This window comes from Pollachius pollachius (assembly GCF_949987615.1).
Source record: "Pollachius pollachius genome assembly, chromosome: 3".
NCBI classification, from domain to species: Eukaryota; Metazoa; Chordata; class Actinopteri; order Gadiformes; family Gadidae; genus Pollachius; species Pollachius pollachius.
Window position 1 is genome coordinate 39,982,033 of NC_136936.1, and position 15,000 is coordinate 39,997,032.

Consider the following 15,000-nt stretch of genomic DNA (forward strand, 5'->3'; position numbering starts at 1 on the left):
TACTTGACGCATACATCAATGTGTGACCCGTTAATGGTAACAGCACTAGTGGATCCGATTTTAAACTGTTGGAATTGATGGTGTTGATATTGTGTTGTATTATGTCTCTCAAGCGTGGAGCTCCAGTGTAAGATGAAGTTTGCCGTTTATCTTCCTCCCAAGGCAGAGAGTGACAAGTGCCCCGTCTTCTACTGGCTCTCCGGTAAGGGATACGCTACGCTAAACGACACTAATGCAGCGCTACACAACACAGCATACAGTGTGTATATCACTACACACCTCAACATACAGCGTGTGTAGCGCTACACACCTCAACATTCAGTGTGTAGCGCTACACACTCAATACACTGTGTGTGTAGTTTAGCACCACACACATAGCAACACTACGAACCCAGCGCTGGGCGGGGCGCAGCAGGCCATGGTTCAGGGTGCGGCCGCGTGTGTCCCCAGGGCTGACGTGCACGGAGCAGAACTTCATCACCAAAGCGGGAGCTCAGCAGGCCGCCGCCGACAATGGCATCATCATCGTCGCCCCGGACACCAGCCCCCGTAAGACAGCCTCCCGCCACGCTCGGCCATATTACACACAGCCCCTAGCGATGAGGTCGTGCCTGACGTTTTCCCCCATGATCCTCCAGGGGGCTGCGGCATTGAGGGCGAGGACGAGAGCTGGGACTTCGGCACCGGAGCCGGCTTCTACGTCGACGCCACCGAGGAGCCCTGGAAGAACAACTACCGCATGTACTCCTACATCACAGAGGAGGTATCATCACATCATCACATTACATCATGACATTACCTCATAACATCACGTCAAAACATCACATCATAACATCATGCGTCATCAGGGTGCGATTTGTGAAAAAACCAGAGGGGGGGATAATTTTGAGAAACATTTTAAAATGTTTCAAAATGAAGACGGACCCTGTGTATTTTGGTTGTTAATTATTACGATGTAATGGTGAAAATACTTTGGGTGGGGGGGATAATTTTTATCCCCACCGAGGATAAAAATAATTCAGCAGAGGGTAGGACGTGTAAACCAGAGGGGGGGATAATCCCCACCATCCCCACCGGCAAATCGCACCCTGTGCGTCATACATAGTCATGACCTATTGTAACTGTGTGTGTGTGTGTGTGTGTGTGTGTGTGTGTGTGTGTGTGCGTGTTAGCTCCCCAAGCTGATCAACAGTAACTTTGCGGCGGACCCCGACAGGATGTCCATCTCGGGTCACTCCATGGGGGGTCATGGCGCGCTGGTCTGCACCCTCAGGAACCCCGGCAGATACAAGGTACCTGAAGCCAGCCGGGCGCTGGTTACTGAAGTGCCTCGATTGGTTGATTGGTGAAGGATTATGACTGGCTTCAGTAAACAAACAACCCACCCGTCGCAGTGATTATATCGTAGCCTGTCTGAATCCCTGTGTTCAACAACAATCCCACCGAAGACCCTCGCGGCGTTGCGATTCTATTTGTAATCCATTGTCCCTCCAATGATTGCCTTATTGAGTCATGTCATGTTCACGTTATTATTTTGCTCCATTGTGCATTTGCATTCCAAATACAAGTCCAGCTGTAATTCCAAAAGTCTAGACATTTTTGTACAAGGATGAGGGCCTGCAAACCTTATATTGCATGGCAGCAAAGTTCGTTGAATTGACCATTTCCATCTGCTACTGTATGTGGTACACATAATCTATAAATACAAACATATCTCTTTCTCTCCCTCCAGACGGTGTCCGCGTTTGCTCCTATCTGTAACCCCATCGGGTGTCCCTGGGGTCAGAAAGCCTTCGCAGGATACCTGGGAGCTGACAAGTCCACCTGGGAGGTGATTTCATCATCCTGCTCTTTATGCATTTTCATAACACTACAATCAGACGTATGATGTTACTGCATCGGTTAGTTAGCGAGAGTGTTGGCTAGTTGCTATTGTGCTAGCTACAGTAAGCTACATTGTTGGCTACAGTGTTAGCTAGTAGGCTACAGTGTTGGCTGGTTTGCTACATTGCTAGCGTGTTGGCTACAGTGTTGGCTAGTTGACTACAATGTTCTCTAGTTGCTGGTTACAGTATTAGCTACAATGGTGGTTAGTAAGCTAAAATTTTAAGTGCTAGCTTGTAAGCATAGAGCTTTTATACCTCCAGGCATACAATCAATGCTATGGTTTCAGCTTCACTGTTATCTTTCTCCTCAGGCGTACGATGCTACGGTGTTGGCAGCTTCCTATGACGGTCCCAAGCTAGACATCCTGATAGACCAGGGTGGTGATGACCAGTTCCTGTCCTCCAGCCAGCTGCTTCCTGACCACCTGATCGCCGCCTGCTCCGCCAAGAAGATCCCGGTTGTTTTCCGACGTCAGCCCGTCAGTACCTCCTAATGCAACAGCAACCATTTTGATGAAATCACAGTAGGCCTCATAAATTCAGTGAACAGATTCTGGAAGAAGTTTGGCCATTGGCTTCATAGGTCCGGTATTTGGCTTCAGCGGTCAAGATTTTCGGTACACACAAAATGACGGTGAAACAGTGCTCTTAGATTAGAAAATAGCGTTACCCCTTTAATGTGTTTGTTTTACCTCCCCAGGGCTATGACCACAGTTACTTCTTCATCTACTCCTTCATGGGCGACCACATCAAGCACCACGCCAAGTACCTCAACGCTTAGGGCCCACTGTCCTTCACAGAACTCAAGACATCTCCTTGATGGGACACTGATAACCTAAAAGGCATTCTTGTCTGGAAGTTGGTTGGTTTTGGTTCTGGAGGCTGATGATGTCAGTGTATCCCACACTGAAACTGCATATTGATAGTCATGCAAATCGATCCAATAAAATCATGATTTCACAAAGGTTTGTGTTTGGAAGTTGCCTTTTCTGTTAACAAAATGGAGAACTCAAACACTTCAAATGTGCGCAGATTTGTAGTTTTGTAAAATGTTGATGAATGGGAGGTAAAAATCTAAAAACGGTCAGTTCTATATAGTGTTTCAAAAGCACATTTAGCTATACAATACTATACAAACCTCTCCACACATTTAAGCCTTCATATTTATAGAGCTATAGCATGGGTTTGCTCTACATAGAACTCAGAATACTTTCAGTTCTATATAGAGCTATATTGTAGTAAAATAGACGGATGGCTCAGAGCAAGTGGGTGGTGGTTTATTACAGCAGGTCTTTAATACATTGAAGAGAATAACAGTACAGTATATACAGGTGATTACGGGCTGCTTCATGCACATGAAAGAGGGATGCTGTACAAAATACACAGACGTTAAAAAAAAAAAATACTTAGAAAGTTTCAACAAGAAAAAAAGTTACAAATCAAGTGAAAAATACATTTTCTCCATGTCAGAAAAGTAGAAAAGTGTGTTTTTGTTCCACACTATGTACAACACGTCATCAACAGAACACCTTTACACACGTTCACCACTGTTCTAGTGGCCCAAATCCCACATCTCTGATTCAAATATTCCGTTGCCAAAACAAATATAAATAGTTCAATTTAAAGTGCAGGGTAATATTTTGTTTGGCCTCGTATGAGTTTAATGTCTTTAAACAGAACTGTACAGACAACAAAGGTAAAAATATCTAACTTAATCATATCAGGAGATGCCTTCAAATGCTATGTGTTATATGTTAGTACTGATTCTGAGCATGTTGGATGTCTCTGATATAGACAGATTTCAATCCATCATACATTGTGTCTGATATCGATGGACAGCTTGAACCCTTCTTTAAATAAACTCAGATGCTTTGGTTCCATTAGGTCTCAGGTGTGTCAGCCAATGAAGGCCAGTGGTTCAATGGTGCTATAGTGATTACATCACAGATTCAAATGTGATGTCATTGCTCAGAAGTTTTTTAAGCCAAACACTAGGTTAAAGTAATATTCATGAGCAGTAGAACAAACATGATGAAACCATTTTTCGTCATTTTTCTTTAGATCTCAAGAGGGAAATACCGGTTTCGGGGATCAAACCACAGTAATCATCGCCTGCCTTCCCTGAAACATCCGTTACCAATATAGTTTGTCTAAATGACCCGTACCGATTCTGCCACTAAACCCATGAATTACCATACGAGTACTTTACAAAATGTCTTAACACAAAGACTAAAGCGCTGTATTGCTATTGTTACATTTTTTGGAAGGTGTGTTGAAGCAAAATGCTCTTGTGCAGGGAATCAGCACAACAAATTCATTTTGACCTATTACTGGGAACAGATGTTTTAGTGAAGCCAGGAATGAAGGTTAGGCCAGAACAGTATTGTCCTTTGACTACTAGGCAGACTGGGTGCTTTACACTATTCTGCATGTTAAACAAGGTGTATTACAGTAATATTGCTGCAATAACACAAACGATTTCTGCCAACCTACAAGCTGTCGCACTTGAGGTCTTTAAATTAAGAAACTAATAAAATAAACCTGGATAGAGAAACATGGTTCTAGAGGAGCTGCAACAAACTCCATTTGTTTTGCCGCCTGTTCCAGAATATTGTGGGCAACACACACATACGCGCACACACATACACGCTCCCTCACACACACCATGCACGCATACACACACACACACACACACCATGCACGCACACACACACACACACACACACACACACACACACACACACACACACACACACACACACACACACACACACACACACACACACACACACCCTAATCTAAATTTAATGTTGGACGTCGGATACGATGTGGGATCAGATCATCTTCACTTATGAATGAAAAGCATCTAAAAAATGAATCCAAAAAGTGGCACTATGAAATAATCAATCAACTAGGGTTGGAGTATTTTAACAGTCCCAAAGGTTATGGTAAAACACTATAAAATACACACAACTTTACCTAAAATATATTAGAGAAAAATATTTAAGATATTTCTTCTTTTTAAATGTATACAATCCAAATATTTAGCTTGGCATGTTTTATATCATAAATAAAGCAATTTGATTAATAATAAAAAATGAAAACTGCAGTTTGTAAATACTTAAAAACCTTTTGGTATTTATCCTCCCGGTCGGAGAGCTGAGAGCTGAAAAAGGGTTTTTAGCAGGAAGACGGCTGGTAAATACAGTGCGTTACATGACTCAACCGCCAGAGGTCGCAGGATGCTACGTGTGTTCGTCAGTGTCAGCAGAGGCTACAAAAAAGGGCAGCACTCAGTTCACCCTGAAAACATTATATATTAACAATATTATAATATTCTTAAAGTCTTTATAGAGCTCATGGGCACCGCCTCACAAGGCTAGACTGAAGGTTTGCAAATAAAAAATAGGGAACTTTTCATTTTTTGAAAAAAAAACATCCTAATTTGCCACATGTGCATTTAAATTGATGAAGAGTAGACAGAAGTGGAAGCCAGGTACAAGTGAGCCCTGTTGGGTGCGTTACTGTGTGCGTTGTCTAGCGTTGTGTGCGTTGTGTGTTTGCCATGTGCATGGAACTGGCCATTAGAAAGCACACTTACCTGTACACTACATGTAGTCTACGACGGACGGTGTTGTTACATTTCAACACTACTGGTCCCTAAAGTTCACTCTATTTGCACAGTTCCTACTGGTTGGGACCAACTCTGATTCGAAACAGTGGTCGGTGGCCGGGGTGGTTGCTAGGGGAAAAGGCTCCTCATGTTCCGGGGCTGATGGGGTCTGAGAGTCTGTGGACACGAAGCGTCCCGCTGACGTTGGGAATCAGCCAGGACGTGGCGCTACCTATCACACGTCAGCGACAGTCCACGGAGGGCATCGATGGTGCCGCTTGACGCTGTGTAGCGCTAGAAGGAGCGTGGAGGTTTTGGGCAGCGTGGGGAAACGGTGGCTGGAGATGCGGAGGCTTTGAATGGGTGATGGAGAGAGAGAGAGGGAGGGACCCCGATGTAGGGATACACGTGTCTGGCACATGTTTGGGTATTGCTCTGTCAAAACAATGCGTCGGAAAGAACACGTTCCTTCTCCTCGACGTTCCTAATGTTCTTCTTCTCCCCTTCTTATTATTCCCGCTCCTGGGACAGTTAGCCGGTGAAACACAGCTCACAGGAAGTAAGAGATGGGAAATGGTGTTTTGGTAGGAGCAGGGACCAGAGGAGGCCGGATGCTATCCCATAATATTCGGTGTCCGGCCCGGGGGACGGGGCCTTGTGGGGTGATGGGAGGGGGGGTTGGGGGTGGACTGGCTCTGAGTCCTTGTGGTGCCCTGTGTGATTGGCTCCTGGTCACCCAGCATCATGTGAGGAGGGTCTGCTTGGCGGGACTGTGGTCAAGCAGGGCCTGGACGGTGTTACACACCCTCAGAAGACCCCTCTCCTCCAGGATGTGGTGGGGGAGACACAGCCTGTCCTGGGGGGGAGGTAGAAGATCATATGTTAGAATAATAACGTTGTATTGTGTTGTCATTTTGGAGGATAAAAGAAGCCGTTCAACTCATCCAACACTTTGATAAAAACAGAGTGAACTTGTCAAGGTTTCAACATTTATTATCCCTGGCACACCTCGGAACAATCGCATAAAAACACCTCGTCCAATCAACACATCCCATAAAAACAACTCGTCCAATCAACACTCAGAGAAAAATACACCATCCAATCAAATCATTACAAAATCCAAGCATGGAAAACATGGGCTGAATATTTGGAGACTGTATGTTACGGTTGAGCTACTGTTTGCGAAGACCGAAGACAACTGATTGGCTAGCAAGGACATTTTGAATATATTAAATATCACTCTGGTGAATTATTGGAACTTACTGTCCTATCGTTAGCAACCTTGTTTAAATGCAACATACAGCAAGTAGATTGGCCGTTATGTTTCTATGGCGTTTTAACAGTATATCAAGATAGTATTGAGATTCTCTTAAACTCTATAGCCCTTAATGACTGAAAATGGTCCTGGTCACTTGGGGAACAAATTTGTTTGATATAAATAAACATCTATTGCTCTTAACGGAAAAAGATAAGACCACAAGTTCAGCTATTTAAAGTTGATGTCTAAAATAAGCATTGCTTCACTTTAAAACACCAAATGGTTTAGCCAATAAAAATGTATAATATGATGTGTCCTTGACAGCGTAAAAAAGCCTTAAACCTATTCATTCATTTATTAATGAGTCGTAAATCCATGACCTGACCTGACCGGGTCGTTGTGCTTCACATTAAAATTACCGCAGCAACATCAACTTAACAGTCTGGGTGTCTGTGATAAAGATCTATTTAAACTAACGTCAGAAGATTGAGGACCTTCTGCCTAAATCCTGCTCAGATGTTACCTCAGATGTTACTGTGTGTTAACAGGTTTGGTGATCGGAGCAGTGATGGGGAGTTCGGAGTGGTTCACAGTACAGGAATAACTACGGGGACAAGAAGCCCGAATGGCTCCAAAAAACCTGAACTATGTTATGTTTAAATACTTATGAAATAAACATCCATGCATGGCTCAATCCACCCAGTATTTGTTTTTCCTTTCTCTGAATCCATTTTGGCTGTGCAATTCAAAGATTGAAACACCTGGTATTCCCAGTGGGATAAACGGTGATAGTGCTTTGTATCAACCAAGGTCATCAGGGCCTCACTAGTGCTTTACTAGTGCTTTACTAGGGCCTTGCTAGCTCCCCTACTGGTAACCTAATAGTATAAGGAGAGTCTGGCTGGAGAAACGCAAACTTGGCCATCAGTTTCCCCAGACCACCTTGGGCTTGGCTGGCCTGGGACCTGCCACCGGGAATGGTTGGGATTTAGGTTTGATTTGCTTTTTCAGGTGGCCAGGTCTACCAGCCTCCCCTACAGGTGACCAGGAAGTACTCTGACTTTACAGTGCATTACTCTCTGAACACAGATATTTTTTAGCACTCCATTTTCCATCATTTCCAACATGGCTGCCATATGCCGCGTTTCCATTAGTGCAGGTACAGCTGGAAACCCAACCTGCATTCTGAGTTTTTCTATTGATTTGGGCAGTATGGTAGAAGGCTTTTCCGCTACATTTATATCAATCCTGCACTGGTCACTACAGCTCGGGATAGTTCACCTATCATGTATCTATGATACGCATGAGTCTGTACGGAAAAACGAGACAGGGCAGCCATGAAGGGAGAAGTGGCATTAGAAGCCATGGCTGCTATCTCCAGATGTTGAGCACAGAGAATCTGATGTTTTTGATGGTCCAGGTTGAACTCCTGGCTGCTGTCACGAAATGACAAGTCGAATTGGGGCCGCCTCTCCACATGTACTAGTCCAGGCTGTGTTATGTTAGCCTGCGATGCAACGGTAAGACGTTTGTGTGTAACTCCACACCCATGAGCCTCCAGTAAAGCGCCTTTAGAGCTTTTATTGCAGCAAGTCAACGAGCAACAAGTCTAACGGAGGAGCAGTAGAAAGAGGGCGGGGGGGGGGAAGGTGGCTCAGGCTGAAGGACAGGAAGGTAGTGGCGGGCGCGCGCGGGGGGGGGGGGGGGGGGGGGGGGGGGGGGGCTTTCTGGAGAGTAACGGGTCTCTTCCTATTGGCTAGGTGAGCTCGCTCCAGCTGTAGGCCACAAACAGCAAGACCAGGCAGAAGACGTGCATCAGGCTGGAGCCAATCAGGTCCCACATCTGCCAGGCCGGGGGCGGGGTCTGGGTAGTGGCACAGACCAATGAGGGGGCGTTTTTCGACCGAGGGGCCGAGCTTGAAGAGGACTCCCGTGACGGCTTCCTGGCGGCCATGCTGTCTTGTTTAGGGTCTCCGGGTCGAGGGGGAAGGGTCGTTTCCAAGGCAACCAGGGCCTGCACCGTGGAGCGGAGTGGACGCAAGCGACACTGGAGGATGTCGTACGGTGAACAGAGAGAGGACTGGTCGGGAGGAGGACCAATCAAGGGAAGGGGGTAGGGTCAGTGAGGATGAAGGGGTTACCAAGAGAGTACACAGAATGGAGTGAGGGAGGACGACAGAAAGGGAGAGATGGTGAGAGATGAAAAAAGGAGCGAGGGGGAGGACAGAGGGAGGGATAGGGGAAAGATGGAGAAGTATAAGGGGAGAAGGTGGAACGGGTCGGAGAGATGGAGAGAAGAAGAGACAAAATGTCGATCCAGACGCAAAATGAAGAGAAAGAAAGAAGGCAGGTGGTTAACCAATGGGCATAGAGTTCAAACGTCACAGAGAGTGCCAACAGGGAGGAGCATGGCGTGGCCGGCGTGGGTAAACATGGCGGGATAAGATGGGCTGAGAGAGGAGGTTCACTCTACTGACTGAATATCTACCTGAATGAAGGCCCTAACCCTGCAGGGTTGGTGCCTTGCTCTACCTACAGAGCTAGCCAGGGAATAGAACCCCTAACCCTACAGTGTTAATACCTACTGAGCTTGCCAGGGAATAGAACCCCTAACCCTACAGTGTTAGTACCTACTGAGCTAGCCAGGGAATAGAACCCCTAACCCTACAGTGTTAGTACCTACTGAGCTAGCCAGGGAATAGAACCCCTAGCCAAGGCAATGTCAATCCCTCGCTCTACCTACCGAGCTACACAGCTAATATAACCCCCCACCCTGCAGTGTGTGTATCTTGCTGTACATACTAACCTACAAAGGGAATACAACCCCTAACTCTTTCTTGATCTACCCGCTGAGCTGAGGAAACAGAACCCCATCCCCCGGCAATGTTAGTGCCTTGCTCTGCCCTGGGAATAGAACCCCTACCCATGGAAGTGTTAGCGCCTTGCTCTGACAGTGGGTGTCTCTTCTCTCAAAAAGCAGATGAGAGCGCATGAGAAGCCGAGAAGCAATGGGAGCTGGTGGTGCTCAGCGAGAATGCAATGGAAGAGCTGTCTTGCTTGCCGAAGCTACGATCACAATAGCTTGTGGAAGCATTCTTGCAGTGACTTACAGCATTCAGCTAGTGGTACCTTTGACTTGTACGTATCACAGTTAGAGAACACACACACACACACACACACAGAGACTGGAGGTCAGCCAGCCAAGTAGCAATACTCTTCAAAAGGGGAAATCCAGAATCAATGAAGCAACTAGCAACACGAAAACTGTGTTTTCCGCTTTGAAAAACATTTATGTGCGTATCACACGGCTGAACATTGGCGTTGCATTTATTAGAAATAAGGAGGGATTCTGAAAGGATTCTAAAGATCACTTACATACAACACAGCTTTCAGACAAAGTTCAAATGCTGTCCTCATAAAGACGTGGTCCCCATGATGTCCTCAAAAAGACAGTCCCCATGTGTTTCCCACACACACATCTCTCCTTTATTCTCACAAAGACATAGTATAAGTACTCGAGTTCCCTAGTTTGGTCCTCATGAATATACCACAGTCCCTATGTTCTCCCCACAAAGACATGTTTAGGATGTGTTGAGAGGTAAAAATATCTTTGAAAGCATCTCATACACATTCATACACACAGACACAGACACAAACACACATACACACCGGCAAAACCAGCAGATTCCTTAAAGGGGACATATTATACCACCAGGTGTGAGTGTGATTAGCCTTACAAGCCATTTCGAAAATCTGCCCCATATGACATCACTAGTGGGCGTGTCCACCTAGATCTGTGCTGGATAGATGAGCAACGTTTACTTCAGTCCACTGGGTAGGCTGGTAGACTGATCTATCCAGCACAGATCTAGGTGGACACGCCCACTAGTGATGTCATATGGGGCAGATTTTCGAAACGGCTTGTAAGGCTAATCACACCCCCACTGGTGGTATAATATGTTCCCTTTAATATCTCCAAACCGATATAGCAAATGACATGACAGGTCAAAGGTCACTTCCTGTGTGATGGAGGAAGCAGCGATGATGCAACAGGACAGGGCAGCGCCGGGAGCAGGGCTCTAGCTCTGGGATTGATCACAGACTGTTGAAGCCAGAGAGGCCTCAATAGGCGGCCCTCAGGCCCTCAAAGGATCACAACATGTTCACTTCAGAGTCTTTGGAAATATTTCCAGAAGTTTGAATGCTTAAAGGTTAACATTTCGGAATTCAGAAATGCATCAAGGTCACGTCCAAAAACCAATAGAATGGATGTATTTATTTTCCTTATAATTATTATTCTTGGTCTGTTGTGATCTCGGCCTTCGTCCCAGGTCTAGAGTTGTAAAACACCACATGCTTGTCATTCTTCAACAGAATGATTTTAATGATTTTAAACACTGATTTTAAAACATAATTTGAAAGGTATCCACTTACAGCCACATATACCAGCTAAATGAACTAGCTGAAATAATGATTGTTTCCTAAATGTGTCTGGTTTGTTATTAAGGGTGGAAGTTTATGTTTAGTTTGTCTTTGGGAACCCACTATTTCAAGAACAATTTCGAATCAATCCATTTTACTTCCAAGCGCCCCGCGACTTACCCATTGGTCTCTACCAAGGGATTGGCCGATCACTAATGTGTATGCTGAATATTTGTTGTATATCAATGCAGTGTGAGCGGGTTCTGGATGGGGGCGGGTTACTGGATGAGGGGGTGGGGCCTTACCTCCGACACACCTATCTTCCTGCAGGCATCCAGGAAGTTCTCCACGTTCCGGCGACACTTAGCCATGCTGAGCTTAGGCTGAGAGAGGGGACACACACACACACACACACACACACACACACACACACACACACACACACACACACACACACGTTGAATACCCCTCCTTAACTAGCTGTTCTTTGTGACGTGCTATTAAAGTACTGAATCGGCCTGCAGAATAACAGTGAGCTGTACAGTGGTACTGTTTGCCCTCTATTGGTTATCTGCTCTACATCTACTCTACATGCTCTGCTCTTTAGAATCCAGGTAGGAGGTTTCAAAAGGCTACTGCTACATTAGTAGGTACGTAACACGGGTCTTAAGTTTGTTTTACACCAGAAGGACGGTTCTAGTGCATGTTTTCCTGCCAATTTTTGACCTGTGACCCCTGAGGTATTTTTATTTTGTTTAGAATTTTCTTTCCCAAACATAATTTTAATGCTTGGTTCTCCAGGGTTCTAAAGGGTATCTTTACACCAGGTGGGTTCTCCAGGGTTTTTAAGGGTATCTCTACACCGGGAAGTGGGTTCTCCAGGGTTGTAAAGGGTATCTTTACACCAGGTGGGTTCTCCAGGGTTCTAAAGGGTATCTTTACACCAGTAGGTTGGTTCTCCAGGGTTCTAAAGGGTATCTTTACACCAGTAGGTGGGTTTTCCAGGGTTCTAAAGGGTATCTTTACACCAGTAGGTAGGTTCTCCAGGGTTCTAAAGAGTATCTTTACACCAGTAGGTGGGTTCTCCAGGGTTCTAAAGGGTATCTTTACACCAGGAGGTGGGTTCTCCAGGGTTCTAAAGGGTATCTTTACACCAGTAGGTGGGTTCTCCAGGGTTATAAAGGGTATCTTTACACCAGTAGGTGGGTTCTCCAGGGTTCTAAAGGGTATCTTTACACCAGTAGGTGGGTTCTCCAGGGTTCTAAAGAGTATCTTTACACAAGTAGGCGGGTTCTCCAGGGTTCTAAAGGTTGTAACCATCTATACATACCACAGCAGGGGATGGGACATGGATGCTGGCCACGGAGCGTGGGCGGATGTGATTGGCCAGGTGGCAGAGCACCACGCCATCCATGAGGGAGGAGCCAAGATCTTCAGGAAGTGCCACCTTCAGCCTGCCCTCAATGCCCTGAGGGGAAACACCCGGTCAATATTCACATGAACCCGCAACTGTGACGTGAAACCCTGCTGGAAGTGACTAATGTGTCGTTAATTTAATGCTCAAATAAAAAATGTATTAAGGTTTGAATATTTTGGCCATCCAACGTGGCCGTTCAGAAACATGGCTCGTTTATACGGCTGGCTGCAAATAATCTCAAACCATGGACTACCAGACATGTTTTTACTGCAAGGCCCACGGACTTTGCTTTGGACATGTTCCACGTATTGTGGTGGGACCGCAGTTACACTTCTGTTAACTTTATGGAAGTAAGCCTTCAAGCTATTTCATTGGCCAATTGACATTTGGTGAGCACTAGAGGACTTGTGTAAAATTTCATTTCCTGGTTTTAAGCACGGCAACAATGTTAGCCCCAAACAGCAGCGACTAGAGGGTCTACAGCGCTACGGACACACAGGCGTGTCCTTACGTCTCTAAGGGTCTCCAAAAGCTCCAGCTCCTCCCTAAGCTGCTCCATCTTCCGTCTCATGGTGAACTGGGGGTCCACCGCCTCCAGACTCTTGTGGCTCCGCAGGAACACTACACAGCACAACGGTATGGAAAGAGATGACATCAGAGCGATCAGAAACCGCTACACAATGTCCCCACAAAACATGACAGCTTTAGATAGAGCAGGTGCACGTCACAACACAATGAGAGGATGGGACAACGTTAGTTAGAGCAGAAACACTATACAGCGTTATCACAATAACACAATACAGCTTTAGATAGAGCAGGAACACTACACAACGCATTAGTAAAAAATAAAACAACATTTCATAGAGCAGAAACTGTACACAACTCGATACAGCTTTTGGTAAAGAGGGGGGCACTACACAACACAGCTTTAGATAGAGCAGGTCCACTCCACAACACAGCTTTAGATAGAGCAGGTCCACTACACAACACAGCTTTAGATAGAGCAGGTCCACTACACAACACAGCTTTAGGCCCCGTCCCATTACTCTCCCCTTAACGAGAACACTTGCTTTGAGTTCCCTCCACAGTAAAGTCCCCTCAAAGAGTGTTATAAGAGTGAAGATCTTTTCCTATGAAATGGGACACCACCATAATGAATATTATGCAAATTAGCGTAGCGAACGTGCTCCCTTACGTCAGGCGCAGCATTGACGTGTCTACACTACAGGAAGAAGCCTACTACTATTTTCATTCACGTTTGAAAATGTGACCCTTGTGTCGAAAATAAGACGACCTACATATTCATATCATATAGTAAAATCCAGTATATGGTTAAATAATTTAACATAATGTATAACTGTTGAGAAAAATGAAAAAATTGCCGCTTGCTGAGTTTGCAAGGTATCCTGGGTAATTCATGATACTCCCTTAGCTGCAAGTGAGGATCCGAGCTGGCTAGCTGCCAAGGGATGATTTTAAGGGAAAATAGGCACTCCCTCTTGCTCCTTAAGTATTGGTTCACCCTACCCCTCCGCGGGAATGCACAGATTCTAGGGCTAGGGCTCAAATCTAGGGTTAGGGGGAGTAATGGGACGTGGTCTTAGAAAGAGCAGGTCCACTACAAAACACATCTTTAATAATTGCCTCCAAGATCAATAAGGTCATCTGTAGCAAAAAACAACACAATAAAAACACAGTTTCAGACAAACACCACACAACAACAATAATAACAACAACACTGCATCAGATAAACACTAACGACTCCAGAGACTCTTGTGGTTCAGAAGGAAGCAACTTCACAGCAACACAGCAATGCAACAACACAAAAACAAAAGAGCGTTGAGAGAGCCAGGTATTCATCTGTAGCGTGAAGGGAAATAGTCGCCCTGGGAACGTTCTGGCTCTTGACGGTTTTATCTTGTATTCATGGTTCTGCTTCGGTGCCTCCATCGTCTGATGTGGAGTTGTACAGTTTTGGAGGGTACAAAACCATTGTTTGTTGTGTTGAGTTGACTTTTGCTTTGAGTGTTGAGCCAGGATGTAGTTGAGCAACAATCTTCAAATGTTCCAGGGAAGCAGACGAAGTGGAAACCAGAGGGACGAAGGCTGTGACCTAGTAGAGGAGCCGCCATGCTAACGCTAACTAGCTGTCTTTACATAACAATTCTATACGTCTATATTTAGATGCTCCCTTATATAACTGTGTTCTTATCCACTCATGCATGGCGCACTCTGTTCAGCTCCGGGACACGCGTCTGTTGTAGCCCCGCGCCAAGAGAATCCAAGTGTTCTGCAGTCACTTCCCTCCATCGTATGACCGCTCACACGTTAGCTCCCCACCACTAGCCCCTACACTGCTAGCACTGTAGCACCAGTGCTAACCAGTATAACTCATTGCTGTACT

At 45.6% G+C, this 15,000-nt stretch overlaps 2 protein-coding genes across 5 annotated transcripts in view; one reads left to right on the forward strand and one right to left on the reverse strand.

Annotated features, from left to right (window-relative positions):
- The window catches only part of esd (esterase D/formylglutathione hydrolase), a 3,865-nt gene extending 1,015 nt beyond the window's left edge, over positions 1-2,850 (forward strand). For all 3 annotated transcript variants that reach the window (XM_079733306.1, XM_079733305.1, XM_079733304.1), the window contains exons 3-9: positions 114-202; positions 451-549; positions 639-763; positions 1,173-1,292; positions 1,733-1,831; positions 2,198-2,365; positions 2,587-2,850. In XM_079733306.1, the coding sequence (XP_079589432.1) occupies positions 114-202; positions 451-549; positions 639-763; positions 1,173-1,292; positions 1,733-1,831; positions 2,198-2,365; positions 2,587-2,667 (781 nt within the window). In that variant the 3' untranslated portion in view covers positions 2,668-2,850. The remainder of the gene's footprint in view (positions 1-113; positions 203-450; positions 550-638; positions 764-1,172; positions 1,293-1,732; positions 1,832-2,197; positions 2,366-2,586) is intronic.
- A 314-nt stretch (positions 2,851-3,164) lies between these two features.
- The window catches only part of lrch1 (leucine-rich repeats and calponin homology (CH) domain containing 1), a 34,522-nt gene continuing 22,686 nt past the window's right edge, over positions 3,165-15,000 (reverse strand). For both annotated transcript variants that reach the window (XM_079732040.1, XM_079732039.1), the window contains 4 exons: positions 13,108-13,217; positions 12,510-12,647; positions 11,485-11,562; positions 3,165-6,355 (listed from right to left, as the gene is read on the reverse strand). In XM_079732040.1, the coding sequence (XP_079588166.1) occupies positions 6,242-6,355; positions 11,485-11,562; positions 12,510-12,647; positions 13,108-13,217 (440 nt within the window). In that variant the 3' untranslated portion in view covers positions 3,165-6,241. The remainder of the gene's footprint in view (positions 6,356-11,484; positions 11,563-12,509; positions 12,648-13,107; positions 13,218-15,000) is intronic.